The sequence below is a fragment of the Rana temporaria genome, chromosome 13 (assembly GCF_905171775.1).
Source record: "Rana temporaria chromosome 13, aRanTem1.1, whole genome shotgun sequence".
Classification (NCBI taxonomy): Eukaryota; Metazoa; Chordata; class Amphibia; order Anura; family Ranidae; genus Rana; species Rana temporaria.
This window is the reverse complement of record NC_053501.1, coordinates 10540196-10559244: the sequence shown is the minus strand read 5'-3', so window position 1 is coordinate 10559244 and position 19049 is coordinate 10540196. Positions and strand designations below refer to the sequence as shown.

General features: G+C 44.4%; 1 protein-coding gene across 1 annotated transcript in view; it reads left to right on the top strand.

The window, feature by feature from the left end:
* The first annotated feature begins 4334 nt into the window (after positions 1-4334).
* Positions 4335-19049, top strand: part of LGMN (legumain) — a 35747-nt gene continuing 21032 nt past the window's right edge. Inside the window, exons 1-6 of the mRNA XM_040333464.1 lie at positions 4335-4442; positions 10821-10976; positions 13711-13808; positions 15715-15796; positions 16486-16571; positions 17677-17752. Of these exons, the coding sequence (XP_040189398.1) occupies positions 10842-10976; positions 13711-13808; positions 15715-15796; positions 16486-16571; positions 17677-17752 (477 nt within the window). The 5' untranslated portion in view covers positions 4335-4442; positions 10821-10841. The remainder of the gene's footprint in view (positions 4443-10820; positions 10977-13710; positions 13809-15714; positions 15797-16485; positions 16572-17676; positions 17753-19049) is intronic.

Below are 19049 nucleotides of genomic sequence, written 5' to 3'. Positions count from 1 at the left end.
TGGATAGTAAAATTTAAGTCGCCGTTGAGCAGGTGTGCACAATTTTAAAGCATGACATGTTTGGTATCTATTTACTCAGCGTGACATTATCTTTTATATTTTCCCCAAAAAATGGGATATATATTAAGTTGTTTTGCATTGAAATTTTAAAAAGTGTTTTTTTTTCCCAAAAATTGCATTTGAAAAACTGCTGCGCAAATACCGTGTGGCATAAAAAAATTCAAAACCCCTCAGTTTGTTCTGTAGGTGCTTTAAATATATATATATATATATATATATATATATATATATATATATATATATATATATAATATGTTTGGGGGTTCCAAGTTATTTTCTAGCAAAAAAAAAAAATATTTTCACATGTATACGTCTTCACGTGGGGTTTTTGTACTCGGAGTTCAGCTTTAAGATTGCCCATGAATACAGCGCCCTCGTTCCCCTCTGTAGAGGTGGTCGGTGTCTATTGTGTTTGGTGGTGATTTTTCTTTTGTCTTGGAGGAGTCACATTTTGCAGTTGAGACACTTTTTGGTGACTTTATCAGCTGATAAGAAATGTTCATACATCAGCGATTCTACAAGTGCAGAGTTTGCTACATTTCCTGCCCAGAACAACAACAACAATGCCTGGATCTCGAGGAATGTCAGGTGACACAAAAAGTGTGACACTTATTAACAGTGGTCAATGGTCATACTCTAGACAATTTTGGAGCTCATCAGACTGAAAATGCTGACAGAGACCATGCAGTCAGTGGCGACTGGTGCTCCAAATTTTTTGGGGGGGTGCAAACAAACTGAAAAAAAAAAAACATGAAATGCAGCCACTGTGCCCATCAATTGCTGACACTGTGCCCATCAATTGCCGCTACTGTGCCCATCAACTGCTGCCAGTGTACCTATCAATTGCCGCTACTGTGCCCATCTACTGCTGCCAGTGTGCCCATCAACTGCTGCCAGTGTGCCCATCAACTGCTGCCAGTGTGCCCATTATCTGCTGCTACATTGCCAATCAACTGCTGCCAGTGTGCCTATCAATTGCCACTACTGTGTCCACCAATTGCTGCTACTGTGCCCATCAAATGCTGCCAGTGTGCCCATCAATTTCCGCTACTGTGCCCATCAAATGCTGCCAGTGTGCAGTGTGTTTTTGGGGGGTTGCAAACAAAATGAAAAAATCCCATATATTGCAGCCACTGTGACATCAAACGCAGCTACTGTACCCATCAATTGCTGACACTGTGCTCATCAAATGCTGCCAGTTTGCCCATCAACTGCCACTACTGTGCCCATCAACTGCTGCCAGTGTGCCCATCAACTGCCGCTACTTTGCCAATCAACGGCTGCCAGTGTACCCATCAATTGCCGCTACTGTGCCCATCAACTGCTGCCAGTGTGCCCATCAACTGCCGCTACTTTGCCAATCAACGGCTGCCAGTGTGCCTATCAATTGCCACTACTGTGCCCACCAATTGCTGCCAGTGTGCCTATCAATTGCTGCTACTGTGCCCATCAAATTCTCCCAGTGTGGATCGCCCAACACTTACCTGTCTTGGTGGGGGAGCAGGTCACGGTCCTCCACGCTCCTCAATGTCTTCTCCCATCCTCTGCTATGATTTGACCTGGCATTTCAGCCAATCAGGTGACAGGTAACAGACCCAAGCACCTGATTGTATAGACCCTGACCAGGTCTCTTGGCTGGAGCACCCCTCCCCCTCTTCATTACCTCACATTAGTGGCCACCAGTGTATTGGAAGAATCCCTTGAGTTCTCCCACATAGAGGAGTTTATCTCCCATGGTTGAGACCCAGGTTCTTTCATTCTATTACTAGGGTAGGACCCACTAATTCGGGGTTCTTTGTCACAGTAAGTGGGCTTAGCACTATATGACTATATAGTGTGACCAAACCCCCGTATTTTTGAATATGTTCAGGTGTTTTTAACTAGCCTTGCAGGATAAATGTCATTTTTGCATGTGTGCTCTATAATCGGTTTTGTACTCTTTATGGAGACATCTGGGGGTCTTACATATGCATGCACAACCTACGTATGTGTTCGCCTCTGCACGCGAGCATGGGGGGCACGTTAAACATTTTTTTTAAATTTTTATTTACTTTTATTTTTATTTTTTATTTATTTATTTATTATTTATTTTTTATTTATTTTTATTTTATTTTTATTTACTGTCCCTAAAAAAAAAAAAAATTACTTCTATTGCTATCACAAGAAATGTAAACGTCTCTTGTGATAACAATAAAAAATCACAGGTCCTCTTTATGGAGACATCTGGGGGTCTTACATATGCGTGCACGACCTACGTATGTGTTCGCCTCTGCACACTAGCATGGGGGGAGAGGCGCTTTAAACATTTTTTTACATTTTTTATTTTTTTCCTTTTTATTTACACTGTCCCTAAAAAAATTTTTTTTAGCACTTTTATTGCTATCACAAGAAATGTAAATGTCTCTTGTGATAATAATTAAACATGACAGCTCTTCTTTATGGAGAAATCTGGGGTCTTACATATGCGTGCACAACCTACGAATGTGTTCGCCTCTGCACGTGAGCATGGGTGGTGCGTCAAACATTTTTTTTATTTATTTCTTTTTTTTACTTACACTGTCCCTAAAAAAAAAAAAAAAAATGTAATCACTTTTATTGCTATCACAAGAAATGTAAATGTGCCTTGTGATAACAATAAAACATGACAGGTCCTCTTTATGGAGACATCTGGGGTCTTACATATGTGTGCATGACCTACGTATGTGTTTGCCTCTGGGGGGGGGGGGGACGCTTTCAGGGCCGCCATCAGGAATTATGGGGCCCCTTACACAGCTTCAGGCATGGGCCTCCTGGAGCAGAGAACCTGGGGGGGGGGTGCTGCTGCCTCAAATTGAGAAGAGGGGGGGGGCTGCCACTAATTGAGAAATGGGGGGTGTGAATTGAGAAGCGGGGGTGCCACGAATTGGGGGGGGGGTTGCCCTGGGGACCTCTGGGCCCCTTGCAAAGGAAGTAAAAAAAAATTATAACAAAAAAAGGGGTCCCTGGGGACCTCTGGGCCCTTTAATAAAAATAAAAAATAAAATAAAAAGATATATATAAAAAAAATTATTTTTTTATATAAAAAAAGGGGGTAGCCATCTGGGGCCCTGGGGACCTCTGGGCACTATAATAAAAAGAAAAAAAATATATAAAAAAATGATTTTTTTTATATAAAAAGGGGGGGGGTAGCCATCTGGGGTCCTGTGGACCTCTGGGCCCTTTAATAAAAACAAACAAAAAAATAAATAAATTAAAAAAAAACGTTTTATAAAAAAATAAAGATTTAAAAAAATAAAAAGGGGGGATGCCATGCGGGGCCCTGGGGACCTCTGGGCCCTTTAATAAAAAGAAAAAAGAAAGAAAAAAAATATATATAAAAATATATATATATTTTTTTTATATAAAAAAAGGGGGGGTGCCATCCAGGGCCCTGGGGACCTCTGGGCCCTTAATAATAATAATAAAAAATATATATATATAAAATGATGGCGGCCCTGGGCGCTTTAAACATTTTGTTATTTTTATTTTTTTTATTTACACTGTCCCTATAAAAATAAAAATATAATTTTTATTGCTATCACAAGAAATGTAAACGTCCCTTGTGATAACAATAAAACAGGACAGGTCCTCTTTATGGAGACATCTGGGGTCTCATTGGTCGATGCAAAGTTAACGACACCCCCGGATCGGTTCACATATCGCAGTGCGAACTGCGGTGCAGGAATCGGATCGCATAGTTGCGCACGCCCAATGCGATCCGATTCCAGTGCGGACCCAAAAAAAAAGGGGTCCTGCACTATTTTGGTGCGAATGCGATGCAAATTTTGGGAAATCGATGCAGCGCCGCAAAAAGTCGGCGTCGCACCCATTGGGAAAGTGCCGTTGCCAGCAATAGGCTGCGATTTAGCATGCGATCCGATGTGATGTGTCAAATCGCATGTGAACAGGGGGGGGGGGGGGCTTAAGGTCATTTCTAGCAGAAAAAACAAAAAAAAGATTTTAACAAATGATATCCAGTAATAATAATAATCTCTCACTTCCTATAATGGATACAAAATTACACCATAGAATGTTGCAACTTTGTAACCGACAACAGCCAATCAGCGGCCAGCGTGATGAGTCAGGGTCATGCACATTGGGGGCACGTGACAGCTGGGGGCGGAGATGACTGGAAGAGCCGTCCATGTGATTTGCTGTCGGGGGTAAAGGTCTGGGATTGCCCCGCCTCCTTACTCAGCAGTGTGTGCAGGCTCCGGCGCTGGTGATTGGTGAGCGGAGCTGTCAGTCAGCGGTGACCCCGCCCTTGTTTTTGTGTCTATAGCTGGGAGGAAGGATACATTGTCACAATCTGCGGTCTCGTCGCTGTGATAACACCCGGACCGCAGACCGCTGCAGGGGAGAAGGTAATCTCTACATCACATCTGTACAATGAATGGGGGGGCCATAGATCTACCTTACAGGGGGCAGTGTGGGGGAGGGGGCTCCTGGAGAATGGAGGAGTCCATGTCTGGGGGGGGGATCAGGAGAATGGAGAGGTCTATGTGTGTGTGGGGGGGGGGGGATCAGGAGAACTCAGAGGTCTATGTGTGGGGGGAGGAGGTCTATGTGTGTGTGGGGGGGAGGGGATCAGGAGAATGGAGAGCTCAGACAGTGGAGTGATCGGACATATGGCCCATACACAACACGATACGAAAATCGTATGAAAATTACGGCGTTCGACGCGATCGTACGATAATCTGATTCTTGGCACGCAGCTTTCGATGACGATCTCGAACGTCGATCTGATATTATGGGGCGAGCATGAACGTTCTCCGTATACAATGCCCGATCGTACGATATTTGTTTCATCAGTACAGTTGTCATCCAAAAATACGATACAAATCACCACAACGCGTGATGTCACTTTCGAAAGTTTTTGGGAACTTTAGTAACCACTTACGTTTTTTCTACTTGCGACTAGCGTGAGAAAAAAGTCAGTGATCGGTCATCGGATTTGTATGGGGCATAAGAGAAGATCTGATGATATGGGGGGGGGGGTCTGATGATGGGGGGGGGGATCAGGAGATGGGGGAGATCTGATGATGGGATGGGGGGGAGATCAGGAGATGGGGGAGATCTGATGATGGGAGATGGGGGGGAGATCAGGAGATGGGGGAGATCTGATGATGGGAGGGGGGGGGGAGATCAGGAGATGGGGGAGATCTGATGATGGGGGGGGGGGGGGATCAGGAGATGGGGGAGATCTGATGATGGGGGGGGGGGGGGGATCAGGAGATGGGGGAGATCTGATGATGGGATGGGGGGGAGATCAGGAGATGGGGGAGATCTGATGATGGGATGGGGGGGAGATCAGGAGATGGGGGAGATCTGATGATGGGGGGGGGGGAGATCAGGAGATGGGGGAGATCTGATGGGGGGGGGAGATCAGGAGATGGGGGAGATCAGGAGATGGGGGAGATCTGATGATGGGGGGGGGGGAGATCTGATGATGGGAAGAGGGATATCAGGGGGATGGGGAGATCTGATGATGGGATGGGGGAGATCTGATGATGGGATGGGGGAGATCTGATGATGGGGGGGAGATCTGATGATGGGAGGAGGGATATCAGGGGGATGGGGAGATCTGATGATGGGAGGGGGGAGATGGGGGGAGATCTGATGATGGGGGGGGGGGGGAGATCAGGGGATGGGGGAGATCTGATGATGGGAGGGGGGAGATGGGGGGAGATCTGATGATGATGGGGGGGGGGAGATCAGGGGATGGGGGAGATCTGATGATGGGGGGGGGAGATCAGGGGATGGGGGAGATCTGATGATGATGGGGGGGGGGGGGGGAGATCAGGGGATGGGGGAGATCTGATGATGATGGGGGGGGGGGGGGAGATCAGGGGATGGGGAGATCTGATGATGATGGGATGGGGGATATCAGGCGATGGAAATAACAATGCAGCAAATATTTATTTTGTATAGTAAATGTTATTTTTCTGTATAATATTTTGGTCTATTTATAGATGGATCAGGTCTGTCAGTGTAAATATAACTGGATCGGATCTGTTGCCCATATCAGCCATTCCTCCATTTGCTGCAATAGAAAAGATTCAGCTGGCCTCTGATTGGTCGCTGTAGGTAGCACACTCAGTTTACATTCTCCTCTCCTACAAGTTTATATTTCGCTCACATGACTCGGTGCCCTTTGTACCCGTCCTCTGGGTATGAATGTGGGAGAACTTGTTCCTCCAGATGGTGTTCTTCTCCTTATCTGTGTCACACTGCTGATGTGTAAACATTGCCAGGTCTGGTATTGTCTGGGCAGCTGGTCATTCTGGGACTTGTAGTACCTCCTCTCCTATAGTTGCATTATGGTGTTCACCTTAAAAGATAAGAATGAATAGGCCAATTAAACATAAATTAACACAATGCAATATTCAGCAACAGTCCGGACATTTCCCCCGCAGTACCTTTATTCTACCACTAGATGTCCTCAGTCTGATGGCCAGCATCATTCATCCCGCTTTCTCTGAGCCCAGGTTATCCTGTGACTGGGCATTGAAAGAAGAAACTGCACACAATGATGAGCCGTTCACTCTTCTCTCTCCTCCTATCCACATGCTTCTTGTTTGCATGAACTGGTTGGCTCCTTGTGCTGCTTCTTCGTCTCGCACTCCAGCCCTGCTGTACAGGACCTGCAAGAGACTGATGCCAGGTCACATTCGGGCAATGGCACTGCTTGTATTAATGATTACAGTGATGTGCGTCTTTTATATTTGCGCAGAATTCAGCTTTGGGTGGAAGCGCATGAATCTCCGTCTTCCAGGGACCCGCTGAGTCCATTTTAATGCAGCATGGAAGGGAAAAGCTCTCCCTTGTGACCCATCAGGGAGATTCCCCTTCACTTCTTATCTTGTGACACTTCAGGAAGTAAGAGTTCATAGGGAGGGGAAATCCCCCCAAAACTCCCCTCCCCCGCCGATCATGGCGCGGCGTTATTTTTTTTAAACCCTTTTTCCTGGTAGGCAGAATCAGATTGTATAACTCTGTGATGTCATTGTATAAGCTTCTGTAAGGACCTAGGCATGCGTCCAGAAATCCATCTCCCGAGAGCCCCTTTCCTACACAGTCTGTGACCAGGAGGCTCCTGGGAGTCGGGCAACAGCTTGGTTAGATCAGAAATCAATGTATGCATGGGGGCAGTGGCGGCTGGTGCTCAATTTTTTTTTTTTTTGGGGGGGGCGCAGACTGAAAAATTCTGAAAAAAACGCCCATCAAGTGCAGCCTCGCTGTGCCCATCAAGTGCAGCCTCGCTGTGCCCATCAAGTGCAGCCTCGCTGTGCCCATCAAGTGCAGCCTCGCTGTGCCCATCAAATGTTGCCACTGTGCCCCCCATCTGCCCGGCACTTACCTTGTCTCGGGTGAACAGCGGGTGACCACGTCGATCGGCATCCAGTGTCCTTCCATGTCTTCTCCCACCCGCTCCTCCTCTCATCCTTTGCTATGATTGGATGCCTGATAGGTGTCCAATCACATCGCCGGTCGTTTCAGCCAATCGGGTGACAGGTAATACAGACACCTGATTGGCTGAAAGGGGTTTCAATGTGAATTCCTTTTTGTTTTGCTAACCTACAGCTAAGTGAGAAGCGAACGTGCAGCGTTGCGCCCCGCTTCTCACATTTTTCGCTGATATCCATCTTTTCCGTGGCCGGTCCTGTAAATGATAATGGTGGTCTCTGTGGCGGATTCGCCGCAAGATGACCATTATCGGCGGCCCCTCCCACTGCTCTCCCGCGCTGTCTGCCGCTTACCGGAGCCGTCGGCAGCGTTGGAGGCGATCGGGTCCTTCTCGCAGCTTGCCGTGGATACGAGTGAGGGGAAGATGGCCCCCACCCATCTCCATAGCATAGCAGGGTGGAAGCGGCGTCAAAAAGTCACTTCCACCCATGCGTCTTAAAGGCACACTTTTTTTTTTTTTTTTTTGTTGTAATTTTTTCAAATAACAAATTTAATCTATTTTTAATTTTTTTTTTTTTTTTTGCATTTTAGTGTAAATATGAGATGTGAGGTCTTTTTGAACCCAGATCTCATATTTAAGAGGACCTGTCATGCTTTTTTCTATTACAAGGGATGTTTACATTCCTTGTAATAGGAATAAAAATGACTATTTATTTTTATCTTTTTAAACGGTGTAAAAATAAAATCAAGTAAAATAAATAAGAAAACCAAAAAAAAAAAAAAATATATATATATATATATATATATATATATACATACATACATACATACATACATACATACATACATACATACATACACTTCTTTTTTTTTCTTTTTTTTTTTTTAAGCACCCCGTCCCGACGAGCTCACGTGCAGAAGCGAACGCATACATGAGCAGCGCAAGCATATGAAAACCGTGTTCAAACCGCACATGTGAGGTATCACCGCAATCGTTGGAGCGAGAGCAATAATTCTAGCCCTAGACCTCCTCTGTAACTTAAAACATGCCACCTATAGAATTTTTTAAACGTCGCCTATGGAGATTTTTAAGGGTAAAAGTTTGACCCCATTCCACGAGCGGGCGCAATTTTGAAGCGTGACATGTTGGGTATCATTTTACTCGGCGTAACATTATCTTTCACAATATTAAAAAAATTGGGCTAACTTTACTGTTGTCTTAAAGAGCAGCGGTCCTGTTTTGATGTAATTGCTTGTATGACGGGTCCCCCCAACCAGAATCTTTTATTTTATTAATTTTTTTTGCAGCGAGGGCAGAAGGTTTTCTGAAATGACGTAAAAATAAAAATGTTAATTGGTTTTGATGAGCGCACTCCAGAAATGTCCTCAAGGTTAAGGAGTAGCACACCTTTCTTTGCCTCCAGATTGTATTGAGTCATGTGACTGTAACGGAGCCAATTTCTTGTTTGTACATTCTGCAGATGAGGATGTGCGTTCCCAGAAAAGTAAAAAGGCCGATTTACTCCCCCTCTCCCTAGACGTCATGCACACTGGATATTTTTACAGCGACTGTTCTTGGCTTCAGATGTTTTTCTCTGCAGCCGGTAAACTCTCCAGCATGTTATCTTCTGTGTCCATTCGCACATTTTATCAGCAGGGGCGTTTTCTGGCTCTAACCCTGAAAGAAGCTGAATAACGCTGCCATTCTGCGTTTTTTAAGCCATAAGCTTTTGTGGGATTATAGTTTTGCTAAAAACCGCGATTGCTAAAAAAACGCTAATGCAAAACCAGTGGTGTGTGTGTGTGTGTGTGTGTGTGTGTGTGTGTTTGTTTTTTGGAGGGGGGCAAACACCCCCCCCCCCCGTTTGGTCCGGCACCTACTCCATCGTGATGGGTAGCAGGCAGTGTGGTTCAGCAGCTCGGCTCCTAGTGTCCTCTCCTCCATGGCGGCCTCTAGCTCCTCCCCTCTTCTTAGGCGTCCAATGGTATCGCCTGTCCTTGCAACCAAATCAGGTGACCGTTATCAAAACCCACTTCCTGATTGGCCAGGAGGAGGATCCATGTTACAACAGTGAATATTAATTTGCAGTTGTAACACACCTGGGTGGATATATATATATATATATATATATATATATATATATATATATATATATATATATATATATATATATATATATATATATATATATATATATATATATATATATATATATATATATATATATATATATATATATAGTAATCGGTGCATATTTATAGCACTGTTCACTGTATAAATGACAATGGTGTCAAAAGTGTCCGATACGTCCGCCATAATGTCACAGTCCCAATAAATATCGCAGATCGCCGCTATTGCTAGTAAGAAGAAAAATAATAATAAAAATGCTATAAATCTGTCTCCTATTTTGTAGACGCTATAACTTTTGCGCAAACCAATCAATATACGCTATATAATCGGCCTAAACTGAGAACATTTTTTATTTTTTTAATTGTGTATATTTTATTATAGCAAAGTGCAAAATATATTTTATTTTTTTCAAAATTGTTGCTTTTTTATTTATTTTTTTGTTTATTGCACAAAAAAAAAAATCAAACAGATGATCAAATACCACCAAAAGAAAACTATTTTTGTGGGGAAAAAAAAGACGTAAATTGTATTTGGGTACAGTATCGCACGACCTTGCAAATGTCAGTTAAAGCGACGCAGTGCCGAATCGTAAAAAAAAAATAAATGGGCTTTTTTCTCACATTTGTTGCTTACAAGTTATTTTTGCTAGACAATTACTTAGAACCCCCCTATACGTGTGTGTGATATATATATATATGTGTGTGTGTGTGTATATATATATATATATATATATATATATATATATATATATATATATAATTATACACTTTTTTCTTTTTTTTTTGGCAGAGACCCCAGAGAATAAAATGTTGCCATATTTTATGTCGCACCGTATTTGCTCAGCGGTGTTTCTAATGCAATTTTTGCGGAAAAAATACACTTTTATTAATAAATAAATAAACTGTAAAGTTAGTGCAATTTTTTTTTTTTTTTGTATAATGTGAAAGATGATGTAATGCCACGAGAATTGTGATCTTTATTCTAAGCAAAAAAATCCTGATTCTCATTTTTGCCAGAATCGTGAAGCTCTAGTTGATATATAGTAATATGTTCCTTGGTGGTAATATATCTATTGTCTGTCTTGGTGTTCATGCTTGGACTCCAGTTGGGTATTGTAGACTGAGGTCTGTGGACCAGAACATACAACTGAGGAGATATCCCTCATGCTCCGTGTGTATAATCGCTCTTGATGTTGTCTCTTCAGGGATTGGATACTTATTTGAAGATGTTTCCAGTGGTGCTATTCCTCGGACTCGCTGTCCTGGCCACCTCCATGCCAATCGATGACCCAGAAGATGGCGGGAAGCACTGGGTGGTCCTGGTGGCCGGCTCCAATGGTTGGTACAACTACAGACATCAGGTGAGAGCTCCCGATATCCCCTTCTGTCATCAGTGACTCAAGATAACAACATTCATTATCAGTGACATGATATAGATAGATGGATGGATGGATAGAGGGCTCAAATTTTCACATCCTGAGCTACTAGCCAGGCCTCAAGGGTTACTCGCCACCAGTCCCCCCCCCCCCCCAACCCCTACCATGTCCCGCCCCTAGACACACCCTCATAAGTTATCTCATGAAATGACAATGTTTTATGCAGAATTAAGTTATAAAAATAAATATTAACAACAACTTTATCTGTGCCCAAAAATGCAGCCATGTGTCCCCATTGCAGCCATGTGTCCCCATTGCAGCCTGTGTCCCCATTGCAGCCTGTGTCCCCATTGCAGCCTGTGTCCCCATTGCAGCCTGTGTCCCCATTGCAGCCTGTGTCCCCATTGCAGCCTGTGTCCCCATTGCAGCCTGTGTCCCCATTGCAGGGTAAGAGAGAGGAGAGCCGCCGCCGCCTGGTTGTTCAAAGTGCGGGGAACATGACAGCTTTCAATTCAATAGCTGTGTTCCCCGCCGCAAGCCGTCATATACAGCCCCCCCCCCCAATCCTGGGATGGGTGATCTGTCTATCAAAGTGCCCGGACAAGGGGAGGGGCTGTATTAGATGGCGCACAGCGGGGAACACGGCTATTAAATTGAAAGCTGTTATGTTCCCCACACTCTGAACAACCAGGCGGCGGCGGCGACTCTCCTCTCCTAAATTCACTCCTTGCTCGCTTCCCCTGCTCCCAGGCAGCCCACATTCGCCAGCCCTCAAAATTCACTCGCAAAATGTGAGCAGGTAAGTGTACATTTTGAGGTGTGTGTGTGTGTATATATATATATATATATATGTATATATATGTATATATATATATATATATATATATATATATTATATATTTTTTTTTTCAGCCTTTAAAAAAATAAAAATTAACCAAAAATAAAAATCGCAGAGGTGATCAAATACCACCAAGAGAAAGCTCTATTTGTGAGGGAAAAAAATGATAAAAATGTATTTTTTGTACAGTGTTGTATGACTACGCAATTGTCATTCAAAGTGCCTCAGCGCTGAAAATTGGTCTGGGCAGGAAGGGGGTTTAAGTGCCCAGTAAGCAAGTGGTTAATGAGGCAGTTTTCCCTTTTGTCCTCCCAGGGCAATTGAGTAGTCAGTTATGTGTAGGTGCCTCCTTCCAACCCCTGGGGGTGGGGGGTCTAGTGAATTTAGATTCGCCGTTGGGTTTTCTTTGTGTTTTTTGCCAAGAGTTCTTTCACCATATTTTGCTGCCCTTGATGACTGGAGATTGGTGATGTCAGATAAGGGCCGATGTGCTCCTTTGAGGTTATAAGAAGTACTTTCAGTCCATTACCATGGAACAAGGGCTGCTTGTACAGTGTGGTAAGATGGTCACGTAGGCCGGGCTGAGTGTCCCTCAAGAGCTAATGAGTGTATTTATAGCGGGAACATAGCTGGGTGTGTTATTGTTTGAAATGACGTCACAGCGCTTCGTTGGAAAAAGCTGCATGTTGGAGGTCCTAGACCCAGGACAAGAGGCACTACAACCAGGAACTGGTCCCATAATGGAAGACTTTTGTTAACTGGGTGTCTGTCCTGGACCCAAGGCGCACCGCGATTAGGAACCAGTCCCAGGTTTGGTCACTTATCTCACTCGCAGCCACTCTTCAAACTTTCCTGACTGGGTGTCTATCCTAGACCACATGCGCCCTCCGTGAAAGTATCCCAGTGTGCATGCTCCAAATGACGCCGCAAAGACTCATTGGTTTCGACGTGAACGTAATTTACGCCCAGCCCCATTCACGGACGACTTGCGCAAACGACGTAAAACGTAAAAAATTTGACGTGGTCTGGACGTCCATACTTAAAGCGGTGGTTCACCCTGCAGAACAACATTTTACCATACAATTCGGCATTGTAGCGCGAGCTACAGTATGCCGGTCTTAATTTTTTTATCGCCGTACTCAGTGTAATCGTACATAGTTTTTTTTTATTTTATAGGGTGAACCCCCGCTTTAACATTGGCTGCGCCTCCTATAGCAGGGGTAACTATACGCCGGAAAAAGCCTAAGGTAAACGCCGTAAAAAAATGCGCCGGGCAAACGTACGTTTCGGAATCGGCGTATCTACCTAATTTGCATATTCGACGAGTAAATACACGGAAGCGCCACCTAGCAGCCAGCGTAAAATTGCAACTAAGATACGACGGCGTAAGACTTGCGCCAGTCGGATCTTTGCCTAATTTCGGCGTATCTTGCTTTCTGAATACAGAAAGAAGATACGCAGGCGCAGCTTTGAATTTACGTGGCGTATCAAAAGATACGCCAACGTAAATTCTTTCTGAATCTAGCCCATTGTATTTATTCTTGTTTAAAAGAAAGCGAATATTTTTTTATTTTATTTATAATATATATAATTTTATTGTCCAGGGCTTTTGCATTCAGAAAGTTGCAATGTTTAGAGCTAATTTTAAAAGTAATTTCTAGCAAAGAATGCACATTTTTTAACATGAGTGCAGAAAATTCCAAAAAATTGCCTCGGTAGGCGAGTGGTTAAACCCCAGAAGAAAGGGCAGATCTTTGTGCCCCAAAACATTTTGTTGTCCTTTTCCGTGGTCATTTTACTGAACTGCTAAATCATTGGATCATTTGTTTGGCGCTCTTTTGAATGTGTACATGACATCTTCTTCTTATGATCTATTTCCAGGCTGACGTGTGCCACGCTTATCAGATCGTCAAAAAGAACGGCATTCCCGATGAGCAGATCGTGGTGATGATGTATGACGATATCGCAGATAATGAAGAGTAAGTGTTTTGTACAATAAAACCTCCTGACTTGGTTCTGTGTCTAGAGTTCCACTTTAAGTCCGGAGAAGTGAATGTTGAGAATCTCACCCAGAGTTGCCCTTGTATTGCCTCTGTAATATGTCCGGCGACATCTGAGACGGATTGTGTTACATTGTATCGCTATATAGAGCGGAAGATCCGTTTGCTGCCAAGTAGGAAATCTATCCTCTCTAGATGCCGGAAATCTATCCTCTCTAGATGCCGGAAATCTATCCTCTCTAGATGCCGGAAATCTATCCTCTCTAGATGCCGGAAATCTATCCTCTCTAGATGCCGGAAATCTATCCTCTCTAGATGCCGGAAATCTATCCTCTCTAGATGCCGGAAATCTATCCTCTCTAGATGCCGGAAATCTATCCTCTCTAGATGCCGGAAATCTATCCTCTCTAGATGCCGGAAATCTATCCTCTCTAGATGCCGGAAATCTATCCTCTCTAGATGCCGGAAATCTATCCTCTCTAGATGCCGGAAATCTATCCTCTCTAGATGCCGGAAATCTATCCTCTCTAGATGCCGGAAATCTATCCTCTCTAGATGCCGGAAATCTATCCTCTCTAGATGCCGGAAATCTATCCTCTCTAGATGCCGGAAATCTATCCTCTCTAGATGCCGGAAATCTATCCTCTCTAGATGCCGGAAATCTATCCTCTCTAGATGCCGGAAATCTATCCTCTCTAGATGCCGGAAATCTATCCTCTCTAGATGCCGGAAGTTTATCCTCTCTCTAGATGCAGGAAGTTTATCCTCTCTCTAGATGCAGGAAGTCTATCCTCTCTCTCTCTCGATGCAGGAAGTCTATCCTCCTGCCATAGTGCCTGTTCACACCACAAAAGCATCCTCCAGATCAGTTTTCAGATGCAATTCTGCATGCCCATTTTTAACGTGTTCCAGTGCCTTTTTAACCACTTGCCTACTAGTGGAAAGTGGCTTATTGAAACGCATTGGCAGCGTAGCCTGGTTGGAGACTGAACTGAGGCTGTCATACACCTTATGGGGTTATCCAGAGATGTGGGCCTTCCAGGACTTTTCCCTTTTCCAGTAGAGGTAAGTCAAGCTTCAGGCAATGTGATTTGCCGCTCAATAAATTGTGTGACAATCGTGGCAAAACCGCAAGGTGTTTTAGGTGCCATTGGCACCAGAACCTGTGGTTTTATTTTTTCTTCTTTTGCGATTGTGATGCATTTTGAGCTCACGGGTAGAATCGCAACGATCCGAAAATGCCCAGGTGTGAATGGAGCCGTAGGGAGACGACGCACACTAACTGTACTTCATCAACAGAGGCAGGGCCGCTGATAAAACGGTACAACTGGTCTTGTTGTACTGGGCCCAGGCCTCATCGGCTAAACTGGGGGGGGAAGTCCTGTTTAGATGATGAGGCCTGGGCCCGGCACAACAGTGACATCTTTATGGTTCATTTCTGCCTATATGAATAAATGGATTTTACTAGACCAAACCCCATCTCCTACTTGCTTACCAGGTCATAAATAACTTTTCCCTTGGCCCCATCACATCAACCGAGGAGGTGCCCAGGAGGTGGGTGCAGAGGAGGATTTTTTGGGGGGGGGGCATGGGTGGATAAAGCCAGTGCTGCTGTTTGGCTGCACCCTGGGGGGTGATGTAGGTGGGGTTGGGGCCTGTCAGGAAGGCTATACAGGGGGCCCCGTGATTTCCAACAGCAGCCCTGTACAGAGGAGCAGTGTTCTCAGCCTAGGTTAGGAATACACCTCCTTCTATACTCGTCTCAATAAATCTGAACAAAATTAGAATTACACATTGAAGTCCTAAAGAATTGAATGTGGTCATTCGGATTGGTTCGGCATGTAAGTAGCACGCTAATAAAATAAAATTGTATTTTTGTGTCCAGGAATCCAACTAAAGGAATCATCATAAACCGGCCCAATGGGACAGACGTGTACGCCGGGGTACTGAAGGATTACACAAAGGAGGTGAGACTCCCATTTCTGATGCTGCACTTGAAGATGTGTTGCTTGCTTCCTCAACCTGCTGCTCCTGCTCAGGACCAAGACTGGCCCCTATCATAAAAAAAAAGTAAAGCGCATAGCAAAAGATGAAGGAGGAATAGCAAAAAATAATTCAGTCCTTCATTTTTTTTAATTTTTTTTTTTTTTTAAAGGTAACTCCACTTTTGTGGGAATATTTTTTGCAAATAAACAAAAAATATATTATAGCGTTTACAATTGTGACACAAGTCGTATTGTAAATGAATGATATTCAAAATTTGGGTTGTCCCGATACCACTTTTTTAGGACGGAGTTTTTTCAAGTAGTCGCCGATACCGAATACCGATACTTTTTTTAAATGTGTCCCCAAATGCAGCCATGTCCCCCCACATATCCAGCCATGTCCCTCCAGCCATCCAGTTATGTCCCTCTAGCCATGTCCCATGTTTTTTTTGTACTTTGTAACAGATGTTGGGTAATAATTTATGGAGGCTTGCCCAGCGCTGGAAGTGTTTTGCTCAACCACCCTTCATAGCGCTACTTAGATTTTCCTGCCAATTTTCCAGCAAAGCTCAGAAAACCGGTTGGGTCACCATGAGAAGAACTTAAATATTTTATTGAAGGACCTTGTTATGCCGTGTTGCTGATCATGTGACTCTTGTGCCTTTTTCTAGTTGGTCACTCCTGCCAACTTCCTGGCGGTTCTCCGAGGTGACGCCGAGGCGGTGAAGGGGAAAGGATCCGGGAAGGTGATTAAGAGGTTTGTCAATTTATTACTCTTCGGTCCTTTTGGATTGGGATGGCACATAGGTTGCTGCTTTGCTCTGAAGAGGGATTACCGGCTTCAGGTGTGTAGGGTGACTGGGTCATTTCTATCTAACAAAGGTGTTCATAAAGACATGGATGAGGGGGTTTGGGGTGGAGGAACTAGACTTGCTTGCACAGAGTCCTGACCTGAAACCGATAGAACACCTTTGGGATGAATTGGAGTGGAGTCTGTGAGCCAGACTTTCTCGTCCAACACCAGTGCCTGACCTCACAAATGTGCTTCTGGGAGAATGATCAAACATTCCCATAGACACACTCCTAAACCTTGTAGACGGCCTTCCCAGAATAGGTGAAGCTGTTAGAGCTGCAAAGGGCGGGGGCCAACTCAATATTGAACCCTACGGACTAAGACTGGGATGCCAATAAAGTTCATGCATGTGTAAAAAGTGCGCCCCTCCACTTACAAGCCGCTTGCCAACTAGTAAGACCTCAAGATGGAGGTCTGGCTGTGCCTTATAAGAATAACCCAGTGGGATGGATGCCATGAGCCGAGTAGGGTTGCCACCTCATCCCTTTAAAAAGGAACACATCTGAATTACACAGATTCTGAGGCTAATTTAATGCAGATAAGGCACCAAGTGAGTTTAATTACCACCTTAATCTTACACAGAACCTGTGTAATTCAGATGTGTTCCTTTTTAAAGGGATGAGGTGGCACCCTAGAGCCGAGATTCCAGGAAGAGTCCACATCAAACTCAGTATGGGATGGAAACAGGAGGAACTCCTAGTATAGTAATTAAACATTCAGACTTTTAATAACGGTTAAAACTACTTGCAACAAACACATGCAACACTCTGTGGGCGTGATGACGTCACCGCTGTAGCTCCAGCTGACACGTTTCGTCTAATAGAATGTCCTCAAGGGGCGTTGAAGTATTTTAATAGAATAATTTTATATTTAAAGCAAACTCCCCTGTCCATGCTTTTATCTTGTTGTGAAATCACTTTGGAAAAACGCCCTCCTAGCATTTCTGGCTGCAGCCATCTTGAGTAAGGGCAGATGACATTTTTTTTTTTTTTTTTCTTTTCTCTTGCAGTGGACCCAACGACCATGTCTTTGTCTACTTCACTGATCATGGAGCTCCGGGTCTGCTGGCCTTTCCCAATGATGATGTAAGCAACACCACAACCCCCCCCACCCCACCACAGCCGCTCATCTCGTTTCCCCCATGTCTTCTTTAATTTCTACTGGGAGGAAAACAGAGGAAGCCGCATTTCAGAGATGAGACTCGGCTGCTGCTTCTCCTAATCCTTCCATGTCTTCCTTATATTTACTTTCCATAGAAGATCGTTGTCCAGTCCAAATAATAAAGAGGACCTTCACTCAGAAAGTGAAGATTTGCTGTGTTATAGGGCAGTGGTTCTCAGCCCTGTCTTCAAGTACCCCCGACAGGCCATGTTTGCAGGTTTTTCCTTTTATCTTGCACAGGTGCTTTAAATCGGAGTCAATGGTTTGGTATTTTGGACAGCTATGTTATCTAAGAAAAATTCCCAAAACATGGCCTGTTGGGGTTAGGCTGCATTCACGCCTGAGCGTCGGTTTTTTCCGGCGTTTTGTCGCGCGTATTCATGCTTATTTGCATACAGCGTCGTTCGATGTTTTTTATTTTAGCCAATAGGAAAAATGATCATCTTTTCATCACTTGTTGCTATGTTGGTAGATTTTTTTTAATCTTCTGCCTGGGTGAAATGTTCTATTGATTAAGGCTGCATTCACACCTTTGCGTAGGTGATTTGCGGCGTCATAAAATAGGCGTTTTGTCCCGCGATTTGCGGCGACAAAACGCGTCGTTTTTAGCCCTGTTTTTTGCTGGAGGGGTGATTTTAACATTGTCGGCTATGCCCGAATGCCGAAGCCGCCCGGAAAAAGGGTCCGGGACTTGTATGAAGCTTCAGGCGTTTCGGCGTTCGGCGTGGAGATGTGAACCATCTCCATAGCCGACAATGTAAAATCACCCCTCCAGCGTATTGCAGGCTGCAATAGCGGCGGGCGTCTGGCGTGAAAACGCCTAGGTGTGAATGCAGCCTAAAGCGACGAAACGCCCGTAGCAAACGCTCATTGTCGCGCTAGTCGCTTGAATCGAGCGTTTCCATTACTTTCTATGGGAAATGGAAACGCTCAAACGACCAAAACGCCCGATACGCACGACAAAAAAGGGTCCGGAACTTGTTTGAGCTTCAGGCGTTCGGCGTCAGGCGGCTTGGAGTGGAGATGTGAACCATCTCCATAGGGAATCATGTATTTTTTACCCTCTAGCGTATTTGAGCGTCGCGCTTCAGGCGACACTTGAGGACAGGGTTGAGAACCACAGTTGTAGGGGATATCTAGAAATGTTAACCACTTCCGGACCGCTCGCCGTCGTTATACGTCAGTACTTTGACTTTGAATATCGTTGCTATGGCAGCAGAT